Source organism: Mesoplodon bidens (genome assembly GCF_964165515.1).
Source record: "Mesoplodon bidens genome assembly, chromosome: X".
In the NCBI taxonomy this organism is placed as follows: Eukaryota; Metazoa; Chordata; class Mammalia; order Artiodactyla; family Ziphiidae; genus Mesoplodon; species Mesoplodon bidens.
Window position 1 is genome coordinate 104,062,699 of NC_138163.1, and position 25,125 is coordinate 104,087,823.

General features: G+C 40.4%; 1 protein-coding gene across 4 annotated transcripts in view; it reads left to right on the forward strand.

Moving 5' to 3' along the window:
* The window catches only part of MED14 (mediator complex subunit 14), a 75,052-nt gene that overhangs the window by 32,399 nt on the left and 17,528 nt on the right, over positions 1-25,125 (forward strand). For 2 of the 4 annotated variants that reach the window (XM_081222086.1, XM_081222087.1), the window contains exons 14-26: positions 144-338; positions 728-862; positions 3,266-3,342; positions 8,407-8,567; positions 8,655-8,801; positions 9,773-9,864; positions 10,800-10,952; positions 11,490-11,759; positions 15,351-15,491; positions 17,051-17,162; positions 20,119-20,250; positions 22,250-22,432; positions 23,357-23,592. In XM_081222086.1, the coding sequence (XP_081078212.1) occupies positions 144-338; positions 728-862; positions 3,266-3,342; positions 8,407-8,567; positions 8,655-8,801; positions 9,773-9,864; positions 10,800-10,952; positions 11,490-11,759; positions 15,351-15,491; positions 17,051-17,162; positions 20,119-20,250; positions 22,250-22,432; positions 23,357-23,592 (2,034 nt within the window). Of the gene's footprint in view, positions 1-143; positions 339-727; positions 863-3,265; positions 3,343-8,406; positions 8,568-8,654; positions 8,802-9,772; positions 9,865-10,799; positions 10,953-11,489; positions 11,760-15,350; positions 15,492-17,050; positions 17,163-20,118; positions 20,251-22,249; positions 22,433-23,075; positions 23,193-23,356; positions 23,593-25,125 lie in introns of those variants that run through there. The other 2 variants (XR_014014230.1, XM_081222088.1) reach the window with 2 other exon arrangements.

Consider the following 25,125-nt stretch of genomic DNA (forward strand, 5'->3'; position numbering starts at 1 on the left):
TGAGATCATGACTGATGTATCCTTGTTTAAAGAAAAAAGGCATCCACATTAGGTGGATGAGCCCTACTTGATATAAGGAGGAAAATATCCAACACTTACCAGTTATGTCTCTGAGTCTCATTTCTGATTTGGGGCCTTTTTAGGTTGTGGAGATGTTGGAGGTTCCCAATAAACCCACACAGCTGTCATACAAGTACTACTTCATGTCTGTGAATGCCACAGATCGTGAAGACAGCCCTGTCATGGCCCTCCTGCTGCAGCAGTTCAAGGAAAACATCCAGGAATTAGTTTACCGTACAAAAAACGGGAAACAGCCTAGAAGCAGTACCAAGCGCAAGGTATGATCACATACAGAAATGAGCACAGGGTTTGCTTGTATTAACTTTGCTGTGCTCTTTAACCATTTTTAAATGGGCAAGAATTTGGTATGGTTTTTAAGAGACTGAGCAGCAATAAGGTTTAGGTAACAAATGTCTACGTATTCTTGAAAATGTTTGTCTCTTAATTAATAATTATATACCATTTTCCAAAAGACAGCTTATTAAATACATAATATTTACTACTAAATTTCCAGCCTGCAGGTCAATATTTGCTCAGTAAATATTTGTTGAATGAATTAACATTTGTTTTGGTTAACCTTGACTTTTGTTACGGTAGTACAACTGCCTTAACTAATTGCATCACATGTACTTTTTTAACCCACTTGCGTTCTTTACTTAAATTCTAGTTGTCTGATGATCTGTGTCCAGTAGAACCCAAGAAAACCAAACGATCAGGAGAAATGTGTGCCTTCAATAAAGTTCTAGCTCACTTTGTCGCTATGTGTGATACAAATATGCCATTTGTAGGACTTCGGTTGGAGGTAATTTGGGGTACTCTGAGTAATTTTTAAATGCCTTGCTAAAGCTACATGAATTCCATTAGGAGAACCAGATGGTTGTGATCACTTGTATATTTTGGGAGGGGTGGGGTTGAAATCACAGCATCTCGTGGTATACATGTAAAACATGACTTAAATTATTTCATCTCTCTGGTTCCAAATTGTGGGCCTTCTGTTCTTTGTGGAAATGGAAAGTAAATTCTTCCTAGTTTAAAAAAAAAAAAAGGACAACTTTTGAGAATTAACATCTTACTTGTATACCTCTTAGGAGCATTATTTACCCTTTTAGATATGGGTAGTTGATAAAGGGGTGGCTCATTGTTCAGTGGGTGAAGCTGTACATATTGCTTACTAATAAACTTGGGTTCCTTTCTGAGAAGCAGGTCAGAAAGAATATTAAACTAAATTTTTACTTTTTTCCTATGGAAGAAGCAATAGACTTATGCGGAGTTAGTGTCTTTCAAGAGTACACAATTGTGATATCCAGCATGATCCCCAAACATGAAAGTAAAGGGAGGTAACAGAACCTGCATTTTTGTATTTCCAAAAAGGGCTTTGGCCAAGGATGGGCAGCCCTTAAAAGTAATACATCAAAACCTTACTTATTTCCCTCTAGTTTAAAGTTTTACTTTCTGTAAGACTCCTCCCCTCTGTAAATTATTGGGAATGAAGAAGAGACCTAGAAACATGGAAGTGGATTATTTCAGTTGGGCTGATGATGATAGTGTTGGGAAGACGTGTTGAAAGCATTTTGATGCTTTAGAGCAGGAATCAACAGACTTTTTCTATAAAGGGCCAGATGGTAAATATTTTAGGCCTTCGTGGGTCATAGTCTTTTATTACAGCTTTTCAAATCTGCTGTTGTAGTGTGAGCCAGCCATAGTTGATATTTAAACAAATGGGTGTGGCTATGTTCCAGCAAAACTTTATTTACCAAAACAGGCAGTGGCTGGATTTGGCCCATGAGCTGTTGTATGCCAACTGCTGCTTTGTAGGGCTTCGGGATCTGAAGGCCGAGAATAAGGTGTAAAGTGTGAGGAGCAGCAGTAGCCCAGAAAATCCAAGCCCAGAAATAGGCTACAGTAGATACTTATGTCCACGATGTCCCCGCTCCTAGAACTGTGAGCTTGACGGATGTCCTCTTGTCTGGGAACTGGCCAAAGCTCCAAAACTGTGCAGTGTCCGTGCTTGTATCTACTTAACTGTGTTGTTGGGCTTTTTCATCATGCCATGTGGATTGGTTACATGAATGTCGTTCAGTTACTCCCTTGCAGTGGGAAGGGAGGCTACATGATGCCCAGGGGCAGTGTAATGCCTCATTCATTGTCTGCTGTCTTCCCCCTTACCCACAGGCTAGAAGTCGCAAAAACTTGTGTCTTCGTAGTGTCCCTATAGACACCTGTAGACATACGGCCTCTGTCCCCCTTCTCTGTGCTCCTATACCTGTTGCACACATAGGCCATGTAGCATTCTGTAGTAGTCTACTGAACTCAGTCAAGCTCTTAAAAACTTAATTTTTTCTTCTCTCAATGAAAAAGACATGTTAAAGGTAAAAGCAAGCACATTTTCTGCTTAAGGTAATTTATATTGAGACGTGAATAACTAGATCTAGTCTTACCAGGAATGTTTATATTTCTGATCCATAGAAGAGAAGCCCTCCCACACTTTGCTTCCTTTTGAATCTGGACCCCTACTGCCTATTTGGTCAGCAGCTATTTTCCTAAACCTCTGCTCTTCCCAGGCCCGAAGAGCAGGGCTCAGTGAAATGCTTAGGGCTGCCTTAAATCCTTTCTGGAACAAGGTGGGTATAAATAAATAAATACTCTGTCAGAGTATAAATACTTCTGTCAGAGAAGACCTGGGAATATGTGCTGAAGGCAAGCATTTTGCTAGATCAGATGACTTCCTGGCATACCCAGATAACCTGTAGTTCCACTGATAAGGTCTCAGGCACTATCCCTGCATTCATCCTTTTAACTCATTTACTGAATCCTCCAATTGGGAATGATATCTCACTGGGTAAATGCATAAAGTGGAAATCTTTTCTTCTTGGGTTTCACGGAGGAAATAGTTGTTAAAAATAAAAATGTATTCCAGAAAAGTTATAAACTGGAAAATACTGTTTATGATTAAAAATGAGATGTGGCTATGACTCGAACTTTGTTTTCAAACAGAACATAATCGAATCACACAAGAAAACCAGTCTTATTTGGTTTCCCAGGAAATCGGATGATGGGGGCACAATGCTCATGCCTGATACGTTGTCACTTTGGGACAGAGTGACCCTAGTACAGATGCCACGAGAATAGAGACGGTAGTACTTAGAAAAGGTAGTTTCCTTTGTGAAATTGGGGGTCTGACATAACTGTGCTTTTCTCTTCTCAGCTGTCCAATCTGGAGATTCCACATCAAGGAGTGCAAATGGAAGGTGATGGCTTCAGTCACGCGATTCGCTTATTGAAGTAAGTCCCTGTCACGTGTCTGACTTGGTGCCACACACTGCAGCCACATTGCCAGTGCTGCTCCTCTCCTTCCGTGAGTCAGCACAAAGCCGAGTTCAGAACCTGCGGATGTCACAGGTTTCTGCATGGAATTACTACAGTCTGGGGGAGCATTCTCTTTCCCCTGCCAAGTGGAGATCCAGCAGCACTTGGTATTTTAGGATGTCTTTCCTCTGGCTTATCTTTCATTCATTCAGCAGGTGTTTACTGAGTGTGAGTACGTGTCAGCCTTGAATTCTGATAGGGCCCTTCAGGATGCTGTGGGTTCACATAGCAGGGGGATCTGGGCCAGTTCAGAAGTCAGGAAGGGAATCCCTGAGGAAGTACCAGTTGTACCTAGACTGAAGGAGAGGTGAGAATTAGCCAGAGGAAAGGGAGCTAGAGTGGGAGTGGGCACCCCTAACCAGAAGGAATAGCTGCTAAAATGAAGGCTTAGGGGGAAGAGAAAGCTCGGCATCCTGGAACTGAAGGAAGTTGGGCATGGCAGGAGTTAGGAGAGATGAGCCTAGAGACATAAGCAGGAAGGGGTCAGATCCTGTAGGGTCTTTGTAAGTGTCCTTAAGGAATTTAGACTTTACCACAATGGCAGTAAGAAGCCATCAGATGATTTTAAGCAGAAACTGACATCATTAGATAGGTGTTGTTGAAAGCTCACCCTGATAGGGGAACAAGACTGAAGTAGCAAAACTAGTTGCTGAAATGGTTCACACCAGAGTTCTTAGTAGCTTGGACCAGAGAAAGTTCCATAAGGACTTAGGGGATGAAATCTTAAGGGGTTGGTGGTTAGATTGATGTCGAAGGTGAGAAAGAGGAGAAGGTGGCAAAGATAACTCTTAGTTTTCTCTTGGGCAAATGATGGATGACAGTGATGTTTTCCGAGACGGGACCGAAGATGTGAGTTTGAAGGGGCTTTGCTAAGTTTGAGGTGCCTAGACATCCCTTTGGGCAGGCAGGGTTGTGTCTCAAGCCCAGGTGACTGGTCTGGGCAGGAGAAGTAAATGAGTCAGTACCAAGGTGAAAGTAATTGAGCGGGGATAGTAACTTAGATCACCAGGAAAGAGCACGCGGAGGGAGATGGGCAGAGGGCTTGGTTCTAAACGGGTAGAGGACAAGGGGGGCAAAGGATGCTTAGAGGGAAAACTAAGGCAGCGTGTGTGATTTATAAGGTGACCAGGATGGACTTGCAAAGCTAGAATGCCATTTAAGAGATCACCCTTTTTGGTGCACAAAGCAGTTTTCTTTTTTGGACATGTGTATTGTTTATTAGACATTGCTTAATAATATAAATCATAGAAGCAATTTTTATTTATTGAATTCCTTTCTGCCAAGACATGGCGGCTCTGCAGTTTGAGCCAGCAGGGCTTTAATTTTTGTTACTTGGGAATCAGTTTGCCCTGTGGAAGGTGGGAAGGACTCGCAGATAGCGTGCACTCCACCCATGTGTCATGGTGCTCACGTTAGATGAAGAGTTGAAGAACTAGAATAGCTGCCCTGCCTGGTTACCTTAATGCCATCTCCACAAAAAGCTTTCTGGGGAGAGAGCTGGTCTTAGAATAGACATCAAAAGGAAAATGTAAAACTTTTAATTAATTTGCCTTTGGTTTTATATGACTTCTGCCTAAAGGATAGGGTTTTTTTCTTTTTACTCTTTTGGACAACTGTAGATTAATAGATGATAACATTTGTGTTCTATTCTCTTAGTTATATTTTTCATGTTTTGCAAGAACCTTAAAATATATTGCTCTCGGCATTTTTACAAAAGAAATTTCAGTCCCCTTTATTCTTGAACTCAAGAGAATTCATTATAGTCCTTACCTGGAGAGGAAGCACTTCATATTTTTTAATCTTCATTTTACAGTAATTTTTGAGAAAGTCTTTACTATATCCTGGCTATTGTTTTCTTTATTTAAAACTTAAAAGGAAAATGTATAGAAATGGATAAGGAGACCTGTTTGGTACAAGCTGTCCATTATCGGGGGAAGGAAAAAATAATGAATGTCTAAATACGATTTTATTAAATTAAAATCTGGCCTAGATCTAATTATAATTAGTAAGTAATTGCTCTAATTCATTTAATCTCCAGAAACTCTTCTTTTAAGCATTTAGTCCTAGGTATGTTCATATTAAATGGGAGTATGACTTCAAAGCTTTAAAATTGAGCACATTTTTCTTCTCTTTGCTAAAAAATATGTTCTGTTCTTGTTCAGCTTATCTCCTTGAAAATCTGTTGAGCAGGCCTCCTTGCTGTATCTCTGAAAATATCATGGTAAACACCTTAGACTGCTCTGGTTCATGGGCCTGTTGCCTTGTACAAACTCAAGAGCCTTGATCCCACCGCACAGATGACACAGTCTCAAGAGCAACATGCTCGCAGTGCCTTGTTTTGAGCTCTTAAGCAAACTTTCCACCCTCTCCTGAACTAACATTACAGTAATGGGCAGTGGTGCTGGTCCTCCAGCCATGCCCACAAGGTTTTTTCATCTCGTGATTCGTTTGCCTCTGGTAGCTTATGCAAGTAATGCACAGGCCCAGCTCTTTTTTGCAAGTTGTGTGACTCGGCTTGTCAGTTATGCGACTGAGTCCTTCTGCATATGCACGTGCAATCTATATAAAATCCACCCCACTTTCCTTGTAGGTGCAATTGTGCTGCTTTTACTAGCACTTTCAGTGATCTTCCTCCCCACTTTTGCACCGTGGGGACATAACGTGGTTACTGATGTTTGTAAAATCCCTCAGAACGAAACTGACACACAGCACGTGATGGCAGAGAAGGAGCAGTGCTGATACACATCTCCCCTAGAAGACCAAAGCTTACTTTCTAAGTTTGTTCAGTACTCAGAATTACAGGAGAAAAATCAGTCAGGAGTAGCTGTTTAGATCAAAAAACTTTTTTGAAATGATAGAAATTTTCAGATATGTTAAATCCATTGTCCGGGAAACATCTTCCTCGGTTCTTAATTTTTGGCGAATATATTGAATAATAGTATTTTGTGTTGGTTACGTTTTGTCAGGTTTTCTTTTGGGGGAACCTGTTTTTTTTTTTTTTCCACCTCACATGATCATGCAGGGAGGATTAAAGTTATTGTTATTTCTCTCTGTTACATGTATAACCTTAAAAGCAAGTAGATATTTTGCAGGTTCCTTGAAATAAAGCCAATTATATCGGTATCACAGATTAAGAAAGTGACATAGAATGCATTTTCAGGGTCGTGTTGTCCCTGAGAACATAAATTGGAAGGAGTCTTACTTAATTCTTACTTCAAAACATGCTGACTTCTATGTGTTCATTTTCTAACCAGATGGATTTCATGAAATACCTATTTTATGTGAAAGAAAGATAATGTACTGCATTTGTATTTTCAAAATCAGGATTTAAAAAATCTGTCTGAATTGGCTGCTTTATAAGTACTGTGGGTTAGAGGTACATTTTGAGGGGTAAGGGCAGGCAGAAGTCCTCAGTATACCCGAAGTTGAAAGCATATGTGCAGTGTATGCCATTTCTGTAATAACTACCCCAAATAATGTTGGACAGAATCTTCTTGGTAGTGAGTGATATGATAACAAGTATGTAGTATGAAATATTAACTTTTGAAAAAACTTTAAAACCTGTACATTTAAAACAAGCTGTGGTGGAATTTTTAATTAACTGAGAAAATTTCAGTACATTAATTCTATTTTTATGCAACCTGGATAGCTTTCTTTCCCCCTACAGATTTTATTTTTTACCATATACAATCTCTGTCTCTTTTTTCTCTTAAATTGTTTATTCTAGGTCAGTGGTTCTCAACCTCAGGGCAGTGTTCCCTGCCAGGGAACATTGAGCAATGTTTGGAGATATTTTTGGTTCTCATTAACTGAGAAGAAGGGGTGGGAGGTGCTACTGGCAGCTGGTAGGTAGAGGCCAGGGCTGCACAGGATAGCCCTCCACAGCAAAGAATTCTGCAGCCCAGGATGTCAATATTGCCGACACTGAGAAACCCTGTTCTAGGTGTTATATCTGAATGAGAGGCCTGAACCAAAATTCCATATTTCTAGTTAATATTTGTTGTTTTTTGCTTAGATTTTGATAATTATTATACCAAGTCTGATAATTAGCTCACCTTCCCTGTGAGTTAAAGGATAATGTGTAATTAAATATTATCTCATTATTTCATCCATTACTGAAAAAAACAGCCAAAATATATTACCTCATCATGTTTTATGACAAATAAGATAGTTCATAAAGCTGCAAGAGATGGGTATTTTAAGACCCCGAAGCTAATACATTCCTCTTGTACATGTGGTATATATAAGTGACAGTATGTATGTTAAATGAGTTGATACATGTGTAGCTCCATCACAATGAGTTACCTCTACAGAGGAGGAGGGGAGAAGGTGGGGGGAGATAATGAACCTGAAATTTTGTCATGGCAGTCAGTGATCAAGACTTGGTTTTACTGCAAGGAGAAACTAACATATATGAATACCTGCTGTATCAGCCACCATAAGTACTTTATATATATGTTTTGTCATGTTTTAAAATCAGTGACCCATAAGGTAATCATTTATCTCCATTTTATAGTTGCGAAACTGCAATTCAGAGAGGTTGAATGTGGCTGAGTCAGAATTAGAATGCAGGTCCCTTACTCCAAAGCCCTTGTTCTTTTCACTGTGTCATCCTGACTTTAAAGAGTGGTCTTAAAAATATTTTGTTCTCCTTAGCTTTTCCTTGAGGATGTTCTAGGTAGATTTCACAGAAAGCCAGTATCTTTGATTTTCTGAGAAATTGTGGTCTTTTCTAATAACAAGATTAAGGATGAAGGCGAGCATCACTGTTAAAATGAGAGTCCTAATCCATATTGATATGAATGGAAGTGGGTTAAATGCTATTAACTGCTGAGAATTGTTTCCTTCTCTTGCAGATGGTGCCTAGTAGTGGACTTTGAACCAAAGCTCTAATATGATACCCTGCCTGTCATTGTGTAGATTGTGCTTTTGTCTTTCTGTGATATGAAGTATACTTCATATGCTGTCTTTCATCACCAGAATTCCTCCCTGTAAGGGTGTAAATGAGGAAACCCAAAAGGCTCTGGACCGCTCTCTTCTCGATTGCACTTTCCGATTACAAGGTAGAAATAACCGCACCTGGGTGGCAGAGTTAGTGTTTGCAAATTGTCCACTTAATGGCACTTCTACCAGGGAGCAAGGTGAGATGCTTCACACACTTTGTCTTTGCATATTTCTTGATTTTTTTTTTGTATTGATTACTATTAATCTTTTCTTTTAATCTGTAGGACCATCCCGGCATGTTTATCTGACATATGAAAACCTGTTGTCTGAACCTGTTGGTGGTAGAAAAGTGGTTGAAATGTTCCTTAATGACTGGAATAGCATTGCACGATTATATGAGTGTGTGTTGGAATTTGCACGTTCTCTACCAGGTACAAGTGATAATCGTCAGTCTATCCCCGAGAGACAGCCACTGTGATGATTCATATATATTGAGAAATTTTAACACACAGGTATACCAGATTATAATAATAGTGCGTATTTAGAGTTTACTGTGTGCCATACAATGTAATAAACACTTGTATTAACTCATTCACTCCTCACAGTCACCCTATGAGGTAATTTATCATCCCTCATTTCACAAATGAAGAAAACAAGTCACAGAGACTTAAGAAACTTGCTGAAGTTCACGTAGCTAGCAAAGGGCAGAGCTGGAATTGGAACCCATAAACCACTATGCTATACTGCTTCAGTACATCTCTGCCCCTGCCCTGGCCCCCTTTTGTCAAAATGGAAATTGAAGCCTACTACCTATTTATTTATTTCTTATTATTACTATTATCAACCAGCTAAGTAAACTATTAGAACTACTTTCAGCTTTTTTTTTTCTTTTTAAGAAATTTTTCTTTTTCTTTTTAAAATTTATTTACTTTTGGCTGCATTGGGTCTTCGTTGCTGCGCACGGGCTTTCTCTAGTTGCGGCGAGCAGGGGCTACTCTTCGTTGCGGTGCGTGGGCTCCTCATTGCGGTGGCTTCTCTTGTTGTGGAGTACGGGCTCTAGGCGTGCAGGCTCAGTAGTTGTGGCTCGCAGGCTCAGTAGTTGTGGCGCATGGGCTTAGTTGCTCCGCGGCATGTGGGATCTTCCCAGACCAGGACTCGAACCCGTGTCCCCTGCGTTGGCAGGCGGATTCTTACCTGTTGAGCCACCAGGGAAGCCCTACTACCTATTCATGCTGTTGCTATCTTTTTTCCTTTCTTTTTTTTTTTTTTTTTAAACTAAGTTATATATACAGAGACCTTTCTATCTAGGCATATACTATTGCCAAGATGCCCTCTTTTTCAAATATATATTTTAAAATTTCGTATGTATAATCTTAAACTTTTTTGTTTTCTTTCTGTTTAGACATACCCACTCATCTAAACATTTTCTCAGAAGTTCGTGTTTATAATTACCGAAAACTTATCTTGTGTTATGGAACCACCAAGGGAAGTTCAGTAAGTCTGTGAATTAATTAAAACTAAAATTCCTCTCATATATCTTTAAAAAATCAAAAATTCAAAAATTATGAAAACTTTCTTGAAATAATTGAGGGTTCAAGTAAAAATTAGGGATAAAATGGTAAATTTTAAATACTTTGTTGATAAAAAAATATACTGTACTGCTTAACTCTTTAAAATTGAAAACAAAAACTATACCCTCTTTGGTGTGTGTATTCTTGAAGAGTTTTGGGCAAGGTAATATACTTTTGGTATTTATGGGGTTTTTTTTCTTCACTGATTTCAAATCTGCTTAGCAGCGTGATTACTATAATGAAGATTATGTATGAATGGTCTTGAACAGTGTGGTATGTCTGTGCTTTTAGTCACATGGTTGTTAACATTATCTGATCCTGTATTAATCTTGAAGGTATTCCCCATAATCTGTAGTTTCTTATTTTTTTCCCCACCCCATATGTTAAAGTCCTAGAAATTTAGTATATAAATTCAGCCAGCTAGCTTCTTTCTGGACTCTTCCACATAAAGTAGTATCAGAAATTACTTGAGTGTTTTAACTGAAGGTGGCATCTGTTGGGGCTGGCTTCCTTTCCCTTTAATACGGTACTCACCTAGGGGGTGACTCTTACTCCGTTCAAGAGAAAATGGAAAAATAAGAAACAATGACAATTTTCAAATAAAGTTTAATCAAATTTTTTTCTTTAGCACCTTCTCTTTCTGTTTTATTTAGTAGAAGTGGGCTGTCTAACACACACATACTCAGTGAATGTCCATAGGGACAGCACATCTGGAGTTTACAGGGTCTCATGAGTTGCTTCCAAAAAAGACCTCATTTCGATCTTTGGCATTTTGCCTTACTGTTTAAACATTATTTTTTCTTCTGCTCGACTCTGTTCCTTTCTTGGTTTCTGAAACATGTAATCTCTTTGATTTAGATTAGTATCCAGTGGAATTCCATACATCAGAAATTTCACATTTCTTTGGGAACTGTTGGTCCAAACTCAGGATGCAGTAACTGTCACAATACCATTCTCCATCAGCTTCAAGAAATGTTCAACAAAACACCAAATGTGGTTCAGTTATTACAGGTAATTAAGTTCATTTTCTATTTAAAAATAAGACTCAGTCAGTGTTAGTGTCTCGTGTAAAACTCCTCAAAAAATCATGTGGACTTGGGGGCTTCCCTGGTGGCGCAGTGGTTGAGAATCTGCCTGCTAATGCAGGGGACATGGGTTCGAGCCCTGGTCTGGGAGGATCCCACATGCCGTGGAGCAGCTGGGCCCGTGAGCCACAACTACTGAGCCTGCACGTCTGGAGCCTGTGCTCCGCAGCAAGAGAGGCCACGACAGTGAGAGGCCCGTGCACTGCGATGAAGAGTGGCCCCCACTTGCCACAACTAGAGAAAGCCCTTGCACAGAAACGAAGACCCAACACAGCCAAAAATAAACAAATAAATTAATTAATTAAAGTACCCTTAAAAAAAAAATCATGTGGACTTGTCTTTAACGATGTAAGTTTTTATGGAATGTGCCAGAAGGACATTGTCTCATTTGTGACGATTTTACGTTGGAAATTCTGAGGTTTTAGCAGAAACTGGATGCTCTCACTGCATTTGTTCCTTGTAGGTACTGTTTGATACTCAGGCTCCATTGAATGCCATCAACAAGCTGCCCACTGTGCCGATGTTGGGCTTGACCCAGAGAACCAACACTGCCTACCAGTGCTTCTCCATCCTGCCGCAGTCGTCCACCCACATCAGACTGGCCTTCAGGAACATGTATTGCATTGATATATACTGCCGGAGTCGAGGCGTTGTGGCAATACGCGATGGGGCCTATAGTCTTTTTGATAATAGCAAGTTAGTTGAAGGTTTTTATCCTGCACCAGGACTCAAGGTAATGGACTTTAGTGTTTACAGCATTAGTAAACATAAATGTGATCTCTAAAACAATTCCTTCGAGGGGGAAATAACGGGGGGAAAAGCAACAAATTCCTGTTTAAATTTAATGAGTAGCCATGTTAATTCATCATCTCTGCAACTTCATTCTGAAGGAGCTAGAACTTCTGGTAAAGTGCTGTGCCTAGGTATATGAAATGATAAGATGTCCCTTTATTTCCTTACCATGTAATGAGTGAAGATACTAAAAGAGAGACCTATTTGCTATTTGGAGCTTCAAGGAACTTTAAAAGTAGTCTTTATCAGTGAATATTGAAAAGCTTTGTTCATCAGTTCAGCTGTGATACTTTTTTTAAAAAATGTAGGGTCCTGGGCCACAACCCCTGGAGATTTTGGTATGACAGCTCAGTTGTATGTTCTTATAGTTTAGAGTCAAATTGTTCCAAATGGCCTGTTTTGAAAATTAGTCCCAGTCTTGCCATTTTCCTACTCTGTTTTCAACTCTTATACAGTATAGCTCATTCTCTTGGTATTTACATCCTTACCTCTAAATAGCATGCTTTCATTGCTCTTTGCTGACTTCTTAGTTGAGGGCGTTATCTGACTCTCATAATGGAAGATGAGGATTTAATTCTTTTTTAGTTCTTTCTTATATGCCCCTTCCCCTTTTCAGGCTGCTCCCAGTACAGATTCATCTTCTTTCTTTCCTCCAACCTTGTGATATGGTTAGGTAGCAATTTAGGTAATTTTTCAGTGTTCACATTATTATGAGTATTTAACACTATTCTACCAAGCTTACTATGGTTACTTTTCCTTTCTTGCTCAGCATTTATTTTCCTGGGAACTATTAATTAACTTTTTTGTTTCTTAGCTCTCTCTGTACTTATCACTAACTCAACCTTAAAGTCTCCCATATATGTAACTCTCCCCTCAGTACATTCACAAATCAGATACCTTACCAGTTTCATCTTGAAGACATCTCTTCCACAGTCCTCTGAACTCCAGTCTGGAATGGTAGCGCTCCAGACCTTTTGCCCAGTTTTGATTTAGGAATCTGCAGAAGGGTGGTGAAGCAGGAGATTCCTTCACTTCTCTCCTGTGTTGCATGCCCTGTGGCTTGGACCCCACGTCTTGTTCTTGGTTTACTTCATTGTTTTGGTGGAATACTTTCTATGTAGCTCCCTGGGAGAAGATACACGGGAGGTTAATTTGAGACCTTGTATGTCGGAAAGCGTCTTTAGTTTAGCGTCATCTAGTTGAGAGAGCGGCTAGGTGTAGTATTCTAGGTTGCAGTCATTTTCTGTAAGAATTTGGAGGCATTGCTCCATTGTGCCCTAGCTTCTGTTGTGACCATTGAGACATTTCATCCTGTTCCAGTTCTTGAACCTTATGTGACTAAGTGGACTCTTTCAGTCTGGAAACTTACATCCTTTTGTTGTGGGTAATTTCCTTGTGCTCTTCCTCGAGTCTTTTCCTTTGTGTTCACTGTTAGCTTTCTGGTACCCCTACTATTCTGAAGTTGGGCATCCTGGACTTATCCTCTACTTTTCTTATCTTTTCTGTATCTTATCTCTTTGTTTCTGGGAGATTTCCTTTTTTGTTGTTTTTTTCCAATCCTTCTGTTTTTCATTTCCATCAAGAATTTTTTTTGCCATCTTGTAAAAAATTTCCGAGAGCTCTTTTTCATTCTGAAAGTTCATTTTATGATGTCCTGTTCTATATGGCTGCATTATCTTCTCTTACCTCTTCCTACATAATCTCCATTTCATCCACCTTTTTTTGTTTTCATCTCTTTCATATTAGTATTTTTCAAATATTAAGTGATTCTTAACGCTGTGCTTTTATTTAAAGGTGACACTTGCTGACTGTAATCTTCACTGCAGGATGATCTGCTTGGGCCATTTCACTGGGTAACTCCCAATGTCAGTAGCTTCAGGTCTTTTTGTTGGGCCAGTGTGAGTACCAAGAGAAGAGTATCAAGACTCTGCATAGCCGTTGTGCATCTGGCTCCCAATATTTGGCAAGTCAAATAAGAGAAGGAAACTAGTATTCTCAGCATTCAGTATGTAAACTTTAATCTCTATTTTTAGTATGGTACCCCTGCTGTCAATTGATCCTAGAGTTCCCCCCCAATCAGAGACCTTCCGCCTGGGTGGTAGAGGTCAGCCTAACTCAGTGGGAGTGCCAGAGGCTCTGGAGGGTTTCACTACTGTCTTTAAGACGTTTCACCCAGTCCTCTGCTCTTAGTCTGTTTCATTTCCATTTCCAGGGGTATCTGATGCTGCCAGTTCCTGTGTATCTTGGAGATCTGGATGGAAATAGCTTTGCTTCTTGGCTTTCCCCACTGCTTGCTTAAGAAGAAACTTCCTCACATCAGATAGTTCAGTTACCACTCAACCATCTGCTTTGCAACCTCCTAGAATTTATTGCTATTTCTCTCTTATCCCATTCTTTTTGTCTTTGTGACTTACTGCTTAAAAAAATTTTTTTAGGAGTTTCAGTGGGGTGTTGAGAGAAGATGAAATGTGTGTTGTGAATAATCTATTATCTTTAATTAGAAATAAGACTATGTACCTTTAAAAGCTTTTCAGTAATTCTGATAAGCTTGTAATCTATATTTTTGAAGATTGGGAAGGTGGAGCGTATTAAAGAGAATCTGGGACTTCCCTGGTGGTGCAGTGGTTAAGAATCTGCCTGCCAATGCAGGGGACACGGGTTCGAGCCCTGGTCCAGGAAGATCCCACATGCTGTGGAGCAGCTAAGCCCATGCACCACAACTAATGAGCCTGCACTCTAAAGCCCGCGAGCCACAACTACTGAGCCCGCGAGCCACAACTACTGAAGCCTGTGCACCTAGAGCCCATGCTCCACAACAAGAGAAGCCACCGCAATGAGAAGCCTGCACACTGCAACGAAGAGTAGTCCCCGTTCACCGCAACTAGAGACAGCCTGCACGCAGCAACGAAGACCCGACGCAGCCAAAAATAAATAAATAAAATTTATATGAAAAAGAAAAGAGAATCTGTTCTTGAGACACAAATTCTGGTAGCCTTGCTTAATTTTTGATGCCATAACGTATAAAACAGGACTGTCCCACTCTTGATGTTTAAGTCACATAAAATAAAAAGGGAAAAGGTAGCTTAGTTTCTTTATTCAGTATTCCTCTTTCATATTTTCTGGCTTAAAAAGTGAGAACTCTCACTAAATAGGAAGTTTTCCAAGTCATTGAAGTTACTTATATGCCTACCATACAACTTTTTATTCTCTTCCATGTTTTTGATTCAGAAATTAATAAGAAAATATTTTGGCCAGGGTGTATTTCTTTCTTCAACTTTTTGCTCACATAATAACATTTTAACTTAGATGTTATTTTTATTGTTGTGTTTAACTGTTTTCCTCAATTTTCCCCCTTTCTTCAAATTGATCACTCTCTCTTCTAGGTTGGCCTAACAATAGTGGCCTTGTGTCATACTTACATTTCAGATAATGGACATAATATGTTTGTTTCTGTTAACACATTCTCAATGATTAAGAATATCTTACTAAAGTTAGGTAAAATAATCTAAATTTTACCTGTTTATATCCATAGACATTCCTGAATATGTTTGTTGACAGCAATCAGGATGCTCGAAGAAGGTCTGTAAATGAGGATGATAATCCCCCTTCTCCCATTGGAGGAGATATGATGGATTCTTTAATCTCACAACTCCAGCCACCACCCCAGCAACAGGTGATGTCAAGCTGACATTCCAAACAGTGTCATATTTGTGTTACTTAACAGGTTCCATAGGTGGCTCTGCTTCTTTGCTGAAAGGCAAGGAGGTCCTTGGTGGACCCGAGATGCCCAAGAAATTCATATGAAAAAATAGTGACAGAGGAAGACAGGAGGAGGCTTCTAGTGATGGGAAGTAAATAGTACCAGAAACAGCATTAACTTCAGACTCCCGCACTTAAAATAATGTCAGGTGATTACCCGTGTGGTCACAAAAGATGATGTCCAAATGGCCAGTAAGCACAGAAAAGGTGAATAGTGTCATCTGTCGTCACAGAATTATACATTAAAGCCACAGTGAAATAATACCCCATAGCCACAGAAATGTCTTTAAGGAAAAAAAAATTGATAGTCCTTGCCAACATTTGGTATTAGGACCATCTGAAACTCTCATTTACTACTGGAAGGTGTATAAAATGGTACAGCTACCTTGCAATGGTGTGTAGCATTATTCCGGAGTGCTAAGGTTGAACATTATGCATGCCTATGATTTAACGGTTCTACCTTGGGTATGTATGCAACAGAAATGCAGCTAAAAAACACGGGAGTGTTCATAGCAGCATTATTTATGCAAAAACTTGTAAACAACCCAAATATCCGGCAACAGTAGAATGAGTGAGTAAACTGGGGTATATTCATACGGTGGAATACTTTACAGAAATGAAAAAAGCTATTGCTACATGTAACGAAATGATGAATTTCACTGACATAATGTTGAACAAAAGAAGCCAGACACTAATGAGTACATTCAGTATTTATATGAGATGCAAAAAACAGGCAAAACCAAGCTTGAGTGATGGAAGTCAGAGTGTGGGGAGGTGATAGAGACTTGGAAGGTGGGTGAGGGTGGCCTCTGGGGTTCTGGTAATGTCCTTCAGTATCTTGATCTATGTGGAAGTTACATTTATAAAAACTCATCAGACTGTACATTTAAGAGTCGTGTGCTTTACTGTATGTGATTCATACCTCAAGTTAAAAAAATAGACTAGGAAGAATTACATTGTCATTACTGGAGATGAAGGTGAGTAGCGATCAGGCTGAACTACCATATTTCACTGACTCTAAAACTCCACCAAATGCATTGTTTTTATGTACTGCCCGAAACAACACTGCCAGTTCACCTACGACATGCCATGCATTGGAAGACACACACTGATTTCAGAGATGTTAAAATATGGGGAAAATTTATCTTAGAATCAGTGAAATGGTAGGTAAATAATATAGATAAATCAGTTATATGGTAGATAAAATGAGCAGAAAACATCTTGGGGGCTATGAGCAGTGGTACTGCAAGGTCAGGAATGAGAATGTTGCTATTTTTAAAACATTTTGAAAGGAAGTTTTTTAAAACTTGCATTATTGATGTGAATTTTGGGCATTTTCATACCTCACCTTTCCTATTTGGTAACCAGTGATGTGTGTAAATGTTAACACTGTAGCTCTTTATTGGGGAAAGCCACACTCACATAATCTGCATGATTGGCCATTTTACCAACATGGAATTTTCTTCTTTTCAGCCATTTCCAAAGCAGCCAGGATCATCAGGCGCTTATCCTCTAACTTCGCCCCCTACATCTTATCACAGCACAGTTAACCAGTCTCCCTCTATGATGCACACACAGTCTCCAGGTAAGATATTACTTATTCTCTTGCTGTGTTCAACTTTCAGGTCCAGAAGACACACGCATACACACACGCACACACACCGTGAGAAATACGACAGATGTAGCCTTAGATGCCAGAGGGAACTGCTTTGCTAGTCCGTGGCTGGGTATTTGCCACTCATTCATTATGGCAGGGTTGTGAAATCTGTGTTCACGATTCAGGAGCACTTTTAAAAGGTTTGAGTTAAGTGGAGTTGTTGTCACCCAGAGTCAGACTCATGGCGCAACTCCAAGAATCACAACATGATCTATGTCAGAGGTCGACACACTAAGGCCTGTGGGCCACATCCTATCCACCACCTAGTTTTGTAAATAGTTTCATCGGAACACAGCCACATCCATTTATGTAGTGTCTGTGGCTGCTTTCCCGCTACGATGACCCGTTTCACAAAAGCCCCCTTACAGAAGGAGTTGGCAGAGCCCAGGTGTATGTGAACAGTGCCCCACCTTAGAGTCGGGCAGGCCACAACCTGCTTGTCTGAACAAGATGGCTCTGTTGGCGACCCCATGAAGTGCGCTGTAAAAACTGCTGGAGAGGGACTTCTCTGGCGGTCCAGTGGCTAAGGCTTTGCCTTCCAATGCAGGAAGTACAGGTTCGATCCCTGGTCGGGGAGCTAAGATCCCACATGCCTCGTGGTCAAAAAACCAACATATAAAACAGAAGCAATATTGTAACAAGTTCAATAAAGACTTTAAAACTGGTCCACATCAAAAAAAAATCTTTAAAAAAAAATTGCTGGAGAATGCCAAATTTTGACTTTTAACAGAACAATTGGTTTGTTGGTATGTCTTAAGTGCTTGCTCTGTGTCTGATGCTGCACGGTGCTGGGGATTCAGCAGTGAGCCCGATAGCAGTCCTGCTTCTTGAGCTTACCTTCTAGCAAGGAGCACTGGTATCGGATTTTTAGGGTAGATGAGCCCTTCCCTGCTCATCAGAGATGGTGGGACCCCAGGTGAAGACTTGGAAGTCATTGTTGTGTCATTGAAGGTCCCTGAACCCTGAGCTGGTGGGAGACTCAGACCCTGTGAAGCTCCGACAGTAGACAGTGTGGGAGCCTGAGGAGGAGCAGCTGGGGAGCAAGGGGGAGAATGGGAAGCGGGGTCCCAGCACCCGAGGGGAGGGAGTTTCTAGGATGTGGGTTGAGATTGGTTTCGTATAGAAGGAAGGAGAGATGATTATTTTAAAATAGTTTTAGTAGCAGACAGGTATATAGTGCTTCCTGTGTGCCAAGCCCTGTTCTAAGCACTGTACCCTTTTAAGCCCTAGGCATTAAACGAATTCGTTTATTCCCTAGGGAATAAACGATTAAACGAACACCGAGGCATGGAGAAGTCAAGTCACTAGTCCAGATCACACAGCTAAATATGTAAATATAATACTTAAAGGTTAATCAAGTTGATTAACATTTATTGAATATCAATATGTTAATATTGAATTCATGCTATATTGAATTAGTACTGCATTAGGTATTAATAGAACATTAAAAATATGAAATTCTCTTACATAGTAGAGAATTTGAAAGCTGCTGGTATTGAGGATAGTCATGGTAATGTAGCAAGTATTTTAATGCTGCACTGATAGTTTTGATAGCCATAGTCCCCACCCTTCATCATCCTAAATTAAAGCTAGTCCTGTGGCTAAATACCATCTTTAAGCTCATGTCTCCGAGTTTTTTATAGCTCCATCTAAGCCTCTCCCCCAAACTTGAGTCCTGTATTTTCCAGCTAACTATTCAGCATTTCTATGTAGATGTTTAGTCAACATCTGAAACTCAGCACGGCTGAAACTAAATTCCTAACACCCCCCAACCCTGCCCTGTGCTGCTTCTCCCATAGACACTGCATCTCAGCAAGTGGCAGCTTCTTCCTTCCTTCCTGTTACTTGGGCCAAAGCTGTAGGAGTCATGTTGGACTCCTCTTTCTCTCACACCCACAGTCAGTCAGTTACCGAATATTGTCAGCTCCATCTTCAGAATTTATCCAGAATCTAACCACTTTCACCATCTCAGCCTTCACCCTTTCCCAAGTCATTAGCCATCTCTCACCTGGGTAATTGCAGTTGCCTCTAACTGGTTTCGCTGCCTCCTGCCCTATAGTCTGTTTTTCAACAGCAGCTAGAGTGATCCTTCTGGAACAGAAGTTAGGTCATGACTCCTCTCCTCCAGACTCTGCAGTGGCCTCCCATCTCATTCAGGGTAAATCCTAAGTCCTTAGAGTGGCCTACAAGTCCCTGTGTGATCTGGGACCCTCCTCCCACCTCTCTGACCTAATCGTCTTCCGTTCCCCCCTCCCTGCCTTGCTCACGCTGTTCCAGCCACACTGGCCTCCCCCTGTTATTTATAACTGCTGCTACCATTGGGGCCTTCGCACTAGCTCTTCTGATCCTTCACTTCATGTCTCAGCCCACATAGCCCCTTCTCAGAGAGGTCTCTGGTTGCTCTATATAAAGAACAGCACCCACCTCCACCACTACACGATATAGCCCCCTTACCTTGCCCTGTTTTTCTCCATAGCACTTAGCATAACCTGACATATGTTTGTCTTTCTCATTATACTAGAATATAAACTCCATGAGGGCAGGAATTTTTGTCTGTTGTTAACTGCTGCATCCCCAGTACCTACAACAATGCTTGGCATGAAATTGATGTTCATGCCTACTTGTTGAATGAGTGAGTGAGTGGATAAAAAAGTACACTGGATTTTTTTTTTTAAACATCAGTCAATATAAGAGCTAGAATTTGGGCCCCACGGAACTGATGTCTCTCTTTTTCCATACTGAAATTGTTCCAGTTTTTCTTTGTGCTACTCATGGGAGCTTTACTACTTGTTTCTTTAGTCTGTAGAGAGTCTTAACTCGGGGTCCTTGGACAGGACATAATATGTGTCCTGCAAGATCATCTATAATTATTTTCCTTTATTAGGAAATCTGCATGCCGCCAGCTCCCCCAGTGGGGCTTTGAGAGCCCCATCACCAGCATCATTTGTTCCAACTCCTCCCCCTTCCTCGCATGGAATCTCAATAGGACCAGGGGCCAGTTTTGCTAGTCCACATGGTGAGTCCATACCGGAAATCGCTAGAACATAAGAGTTTGATGTGAAGGTAGTTTTTGTTAAATAAATTTTCTTTTTGCAAAATTAGCACTTGTGTATTGGGGAAATAGCAAAAGAAAGTACGTTTTTCCTGGGAATTCCCTGGTGGTCCAGTGGTTAGGACTCCGCACTTCCACTGCAGGGGGCCCGGGTTTGGAACTAAGATCCCACATGCCGCGTTGCGCGGCCAAAAATAAGAATACGTTTTTCCTGATCACACAACGAAGAGATCTACCAGTTAGTCTGTCTGCTTCGCACTCTCTCTCCCCCTCACTCGGCCTGTCACGCACCCCCGCTTGCCTGCCTGCCTGCCTGCCTGCCTGCCCAAATCTCTGTTGCTCTATCTTGCTCTCTACCCATCTTCTCTCCCCTTAAACACTACCCCCCCAACACAAAATTGGGACCCTACCGTACGTATTGTTTTGAGACTTGAATTTTTTAACTCAAAAATTCTATTTTGAATTTGTTCAAAAAGAGAAAGAATAGAAGAGGTAGCCAGTGAGGTGTTTCCTTTCGAGTCCACCAACCACCTAGTTCTTCCTCCCAAAGGCATTTAGTGCTCCTGATGGCTCGTGCATTCTTGGAGGGATGTCTTATGCGGATTGTTCTTCCCCCTCTCTTTTACACACATGGCAGCATACTGCACACCATGTTCGGTACCTTACATTCGTCACTTAACTGTATCATGAATCCTGTGCCAAATCTGAACATAAAGAGCTTCCTCAGGTTTTACAGCTGTGTAGCATCTGTGATTTTCCTCTTTACTATTAATATTTGCAGGAACATTTCTGCCAGTAAAAACTACATCATCATACTAAATGGCTTCATAGTATCCCCTTGTCTGGGCATACCACGATTTAACCGTTCTCTTATTACGATATGTTTATCTCTTATTACGATACGTTTAGAATGTTTCTGTTTTTTCACAACTGAACATGGTGTCTTCTCTGCTCACAGGATTATTTTCATAGGTAAGTTCCTAGAAGTGGAATTGCTGTCTCAAAGGGTTTGAGAAGTTCTAAAGCTTTTGAAACATACTGCAAATTGCTCACCTAAAAGGCTGTACCAATTTCCTCTAGTATTGTACAAGAATGTCTGTTTTCCTGCATCATTGCCAACAAGGGGTATTGTGATTTTTTTTAAATCTTGGTCATTTTGATAGGTAAAAAATGGCATATTACTGTTCGGTGTGTGGTTTTTTTAAATTATTAGTGAAGTTGAACTTTTTTTTATGTTCATTAGTCTTTCGTGTTTCTTATTTTACACCTGCCAGTTTATATCCTTTGCCTATATTCTTGTGTTTTTCTTACCGATTTGTAAGATTTCTAAGTAAGGAACATTTATTCTCTGATATATGGCAGAAGTATTTTCTCATTTTGTCATTTGGTTACAAAGAGGTGTAAATATGTTAAAAGTATCTGCAGGATGAAATTTAAGTATCAGATTGTTCAGGAGGTCACTGCTTTCAAAATTTGATTCTTGGTGCATTTCTTAGTCACTGTACACTTTACTAAATAAAGAAAATGGAAAATTCCCTCTCTTCAGCCTTCTGAGTAGAATGAAAACATAATTTGTCAGGGTTAGTTTAAAAATATAAGATTTCTACCCTTAAAGGAGGTTTGAGATTTTTTTGCTTAATATTTTCAAACATAGTGTTTGTTATATAGTGTAAAGTAGATTGTTACATATTACACATCTTGAAGCTTGTGTAAAGGTAAATTTTATCCTTTCTCAGTATTTTTTTATCTTCCTAATTTTTGTATCATGTTCAAAAGTACAAAAACTACACCAAGTAGAGATTCAAATGTGCCATGTGCATCAGGCTTCAGTGAAATATCTTACTGAAAGACAAAATAAAATATTACCACGTGGGGTTTAAGCATTTGGATGTTGTCAGCTATTTAATAGCTTTTCAGCTATTAAAATATAGGTTTTGAAAACCATTTGTTTACTTGTTTACAGGAACCCTGGACCCTAGTTCTCCATACACTATGGTGTCACCAAGTGGACGAGCAGGGAACTGGCCAGGGTCTCCTCAAGTGTCTGGCCCCTCACCAGCAACACGCATGCCTGGGATGTCACCAGCCAACCCATCACTACATTCTCCAGTTCCAGATGCTTCTCATTCCCCTCGAGCTGGAACAAGTGAGTGTCATCGACACTTTTATGTTAGCTTTTAGAATAACATAAATGACCTGTTTTAATCGTTCTATCCTCATCCTCACATTTGAAAGTCATGACTTAATAAGGATACTCAATAGCTTAAACTTTTATCCATTTAGTAAATTGGTTGTAACAGTAGTTAAATTTGTAAAAGTCGGGCAAAATGTAAGAAAGGAGAATGTCTCCTCCCGAAGTCTTCTGAGGTGAATCCTGTACCTCTGTTACGACTACTAACTTAGCTGTACTACTAGACCTTAAAAGGTACCTAAAGGTAACTGACAAGGTTATGCAAATTAACACAGAAAAGAAGAATTGTACACATATGTTCATTAGCTTTTGCCATGTGACTTTTAGTGGCTTAAAACAACAATCATATGTTCGCTCGCTGTTCTGCAGATTGGCAATTTGGGCTGAGCCCAGCTGGGTGATTCTTCCAGGCTCTGCTGGGCTCACTCATGCATCTGTGGTCAGCTCCTGGGTTGGCTGGGGCCTGGCTTCTCTCTGCTGCTTGTGGTCTCATACTTGATCATGGGCTTGCTCAACTGGGGCTGGACAGGATTCCAAGAGAGCCAGTAAAAGCCTAGGCCTGCAGCTGGCACTGTGTCATTTCCACTGCATTCTGTAGGCCACAGCAAGTCACAAGGCCAGCCCAGATCCCAAGTAAAGAAGTAGACCCCACTCCTTGAAGGAACTGCTGCAAAGTCACACTGCAAGGGACCTGGCTGCAGGGAGGAGAATAACTGTAAGGAAACTAATATGTGATTGTTAACACCACAGGGAGTAACGGAAACAGTATGGATTGCTATAGAAAAGTAAAGGTGTTTAATAAAAGCAAAACAGGGAACAACGAGATTGTGTGTATTTGTAAAAAAAAAAAAAAAAAAATGACGTTTTCCTTCCCAAAAGGTTCCCAAACGATGCCCACAAACATGCCTCCACCTCGTAAACTACCTCAGCGCTCCTGGGCGGCCTCCATCCCTACCATCCTCACTCACAGTGCCTTGAATATTTTACTGCTGCCCTCTCCAACGCCAGGCCTCGTGCCCGGCCTAGCAGGTAGTTACCTTTGTTCTCCGCTTGAGAGATTCCTTGGATCCGTCATCATGAGACGACACCTTCAAAGAATTATTCAACAAGAAACGGTATGTGAGTACCTGCTGAATTCCTAAGTGGTGATTGTCAAAGCAGGTGCTAAGTTGCTTCCTAGAGTAGGATCTGAACTGAAGTGCTGTTCCCTTACCTCCTTTAACCAGCCTGTTAGAATTATGTTTTGCCCTCCACCCTAGCATTAAAAATGGATCCACTGTTTTCTTTTCCATTCTTACATTAACAAATTCCTTCACTTATAATTTGCCATACTGTGGCGATCATGGACCTGGAGATAGGTCCCCACGATACCATAGAACAAGTGCATCCAGGATCTGACTTGGTAGAGAATAGCATATGAGTAACTCCTTGCCCTCTGGAATGCTTCTGCAGGCAGGCTGAATCTGAATCTGTGATCATAAAATTATTCACGATCACAAGGATGAAAGCTACTTTTTAAATACATGAGCAATTGGGGATTTCCATGGCGGTCCAGTGGCTAAGACGTGCTTCCAGTGCACAGGGCCTGGGTTCGATCCCTAGTCAGGGAACTAGATCCTACATGCCGCAACTAAGAGTTCACATGCCGCAACTAAGAGTTCGCATGCCGCAAGTAAGACCTGGCACAGCCAGAATAAATAAATAAATATTTTAAAAAAACACATGAGCAACTGAATTGATTTAAAATTCTTATAGAAAAAGACTTCTATCCTGTGGTGATACCCTTAGGAGACAGTTCAGAGTTGAGAGCACAAGTTCTGTAGTCAGGCTACCCCAGTTTGTAGCCAGGTCATGCCACTGGCTGGTACGAGCTTCGGCACATTTCTTCACCTTTTTGATAATAGTAGATAGTAGTATCTACCTAACTCACAACAGTTGTGGGAATTTGAGGTAACTTCATATAAAACCTTTACATAATGTTTTGGTATTCAGTTACATATTATTTATAATAATTATTATTGATATTTATGTTAATGAGGTAGTCAGAACGGTGAATGTTTAAAATAGCCTCTCCACAGATGGCGCCAAGCTATTTTGCAACCTTTATATTCAAATTTGAAAGAAAGAAAAGTTTTAACGTAAGTTGAAATAAATTAGCATTCAAAAGTAATCATCAGACCTGTGATCTAGCCTCACCTCTGCCACTTAAAAGCCATGTAAGCTTTCAGCCCTTTGAACCTCATTTTGCTTATCTGCATAATCAGCATATTAGGCTAGAGCAGAGGTCAGTAAACTATGGGCCTCGAGGCCAAGTCCTGCCCTCCACCTGTTTTTGTAAAGTTTCATCGGAACACAGCCACACGCATTCAATTGCATATCGTCTGTGGGTGGTTGCAGCAGAGACCATAGAACCTAAAATATTTACCAACCCCTGGATTAGCATATCGTCCCAGTCCAGATCTAACATTTTGTAATTGAACTCTTTATTCTTTTTTCCTACTGGATCTTTTTTAAAAAACTTATTGTGGACAATTTTAAGCATATACAAAAGTAGAGAGAATCGTATAATAAACCTTTCTGTTCTCATCACCCACCTTCAACAGTGAACTCACACTAATGTTGTTTCATCTATAACTCCTCCTCCCAGA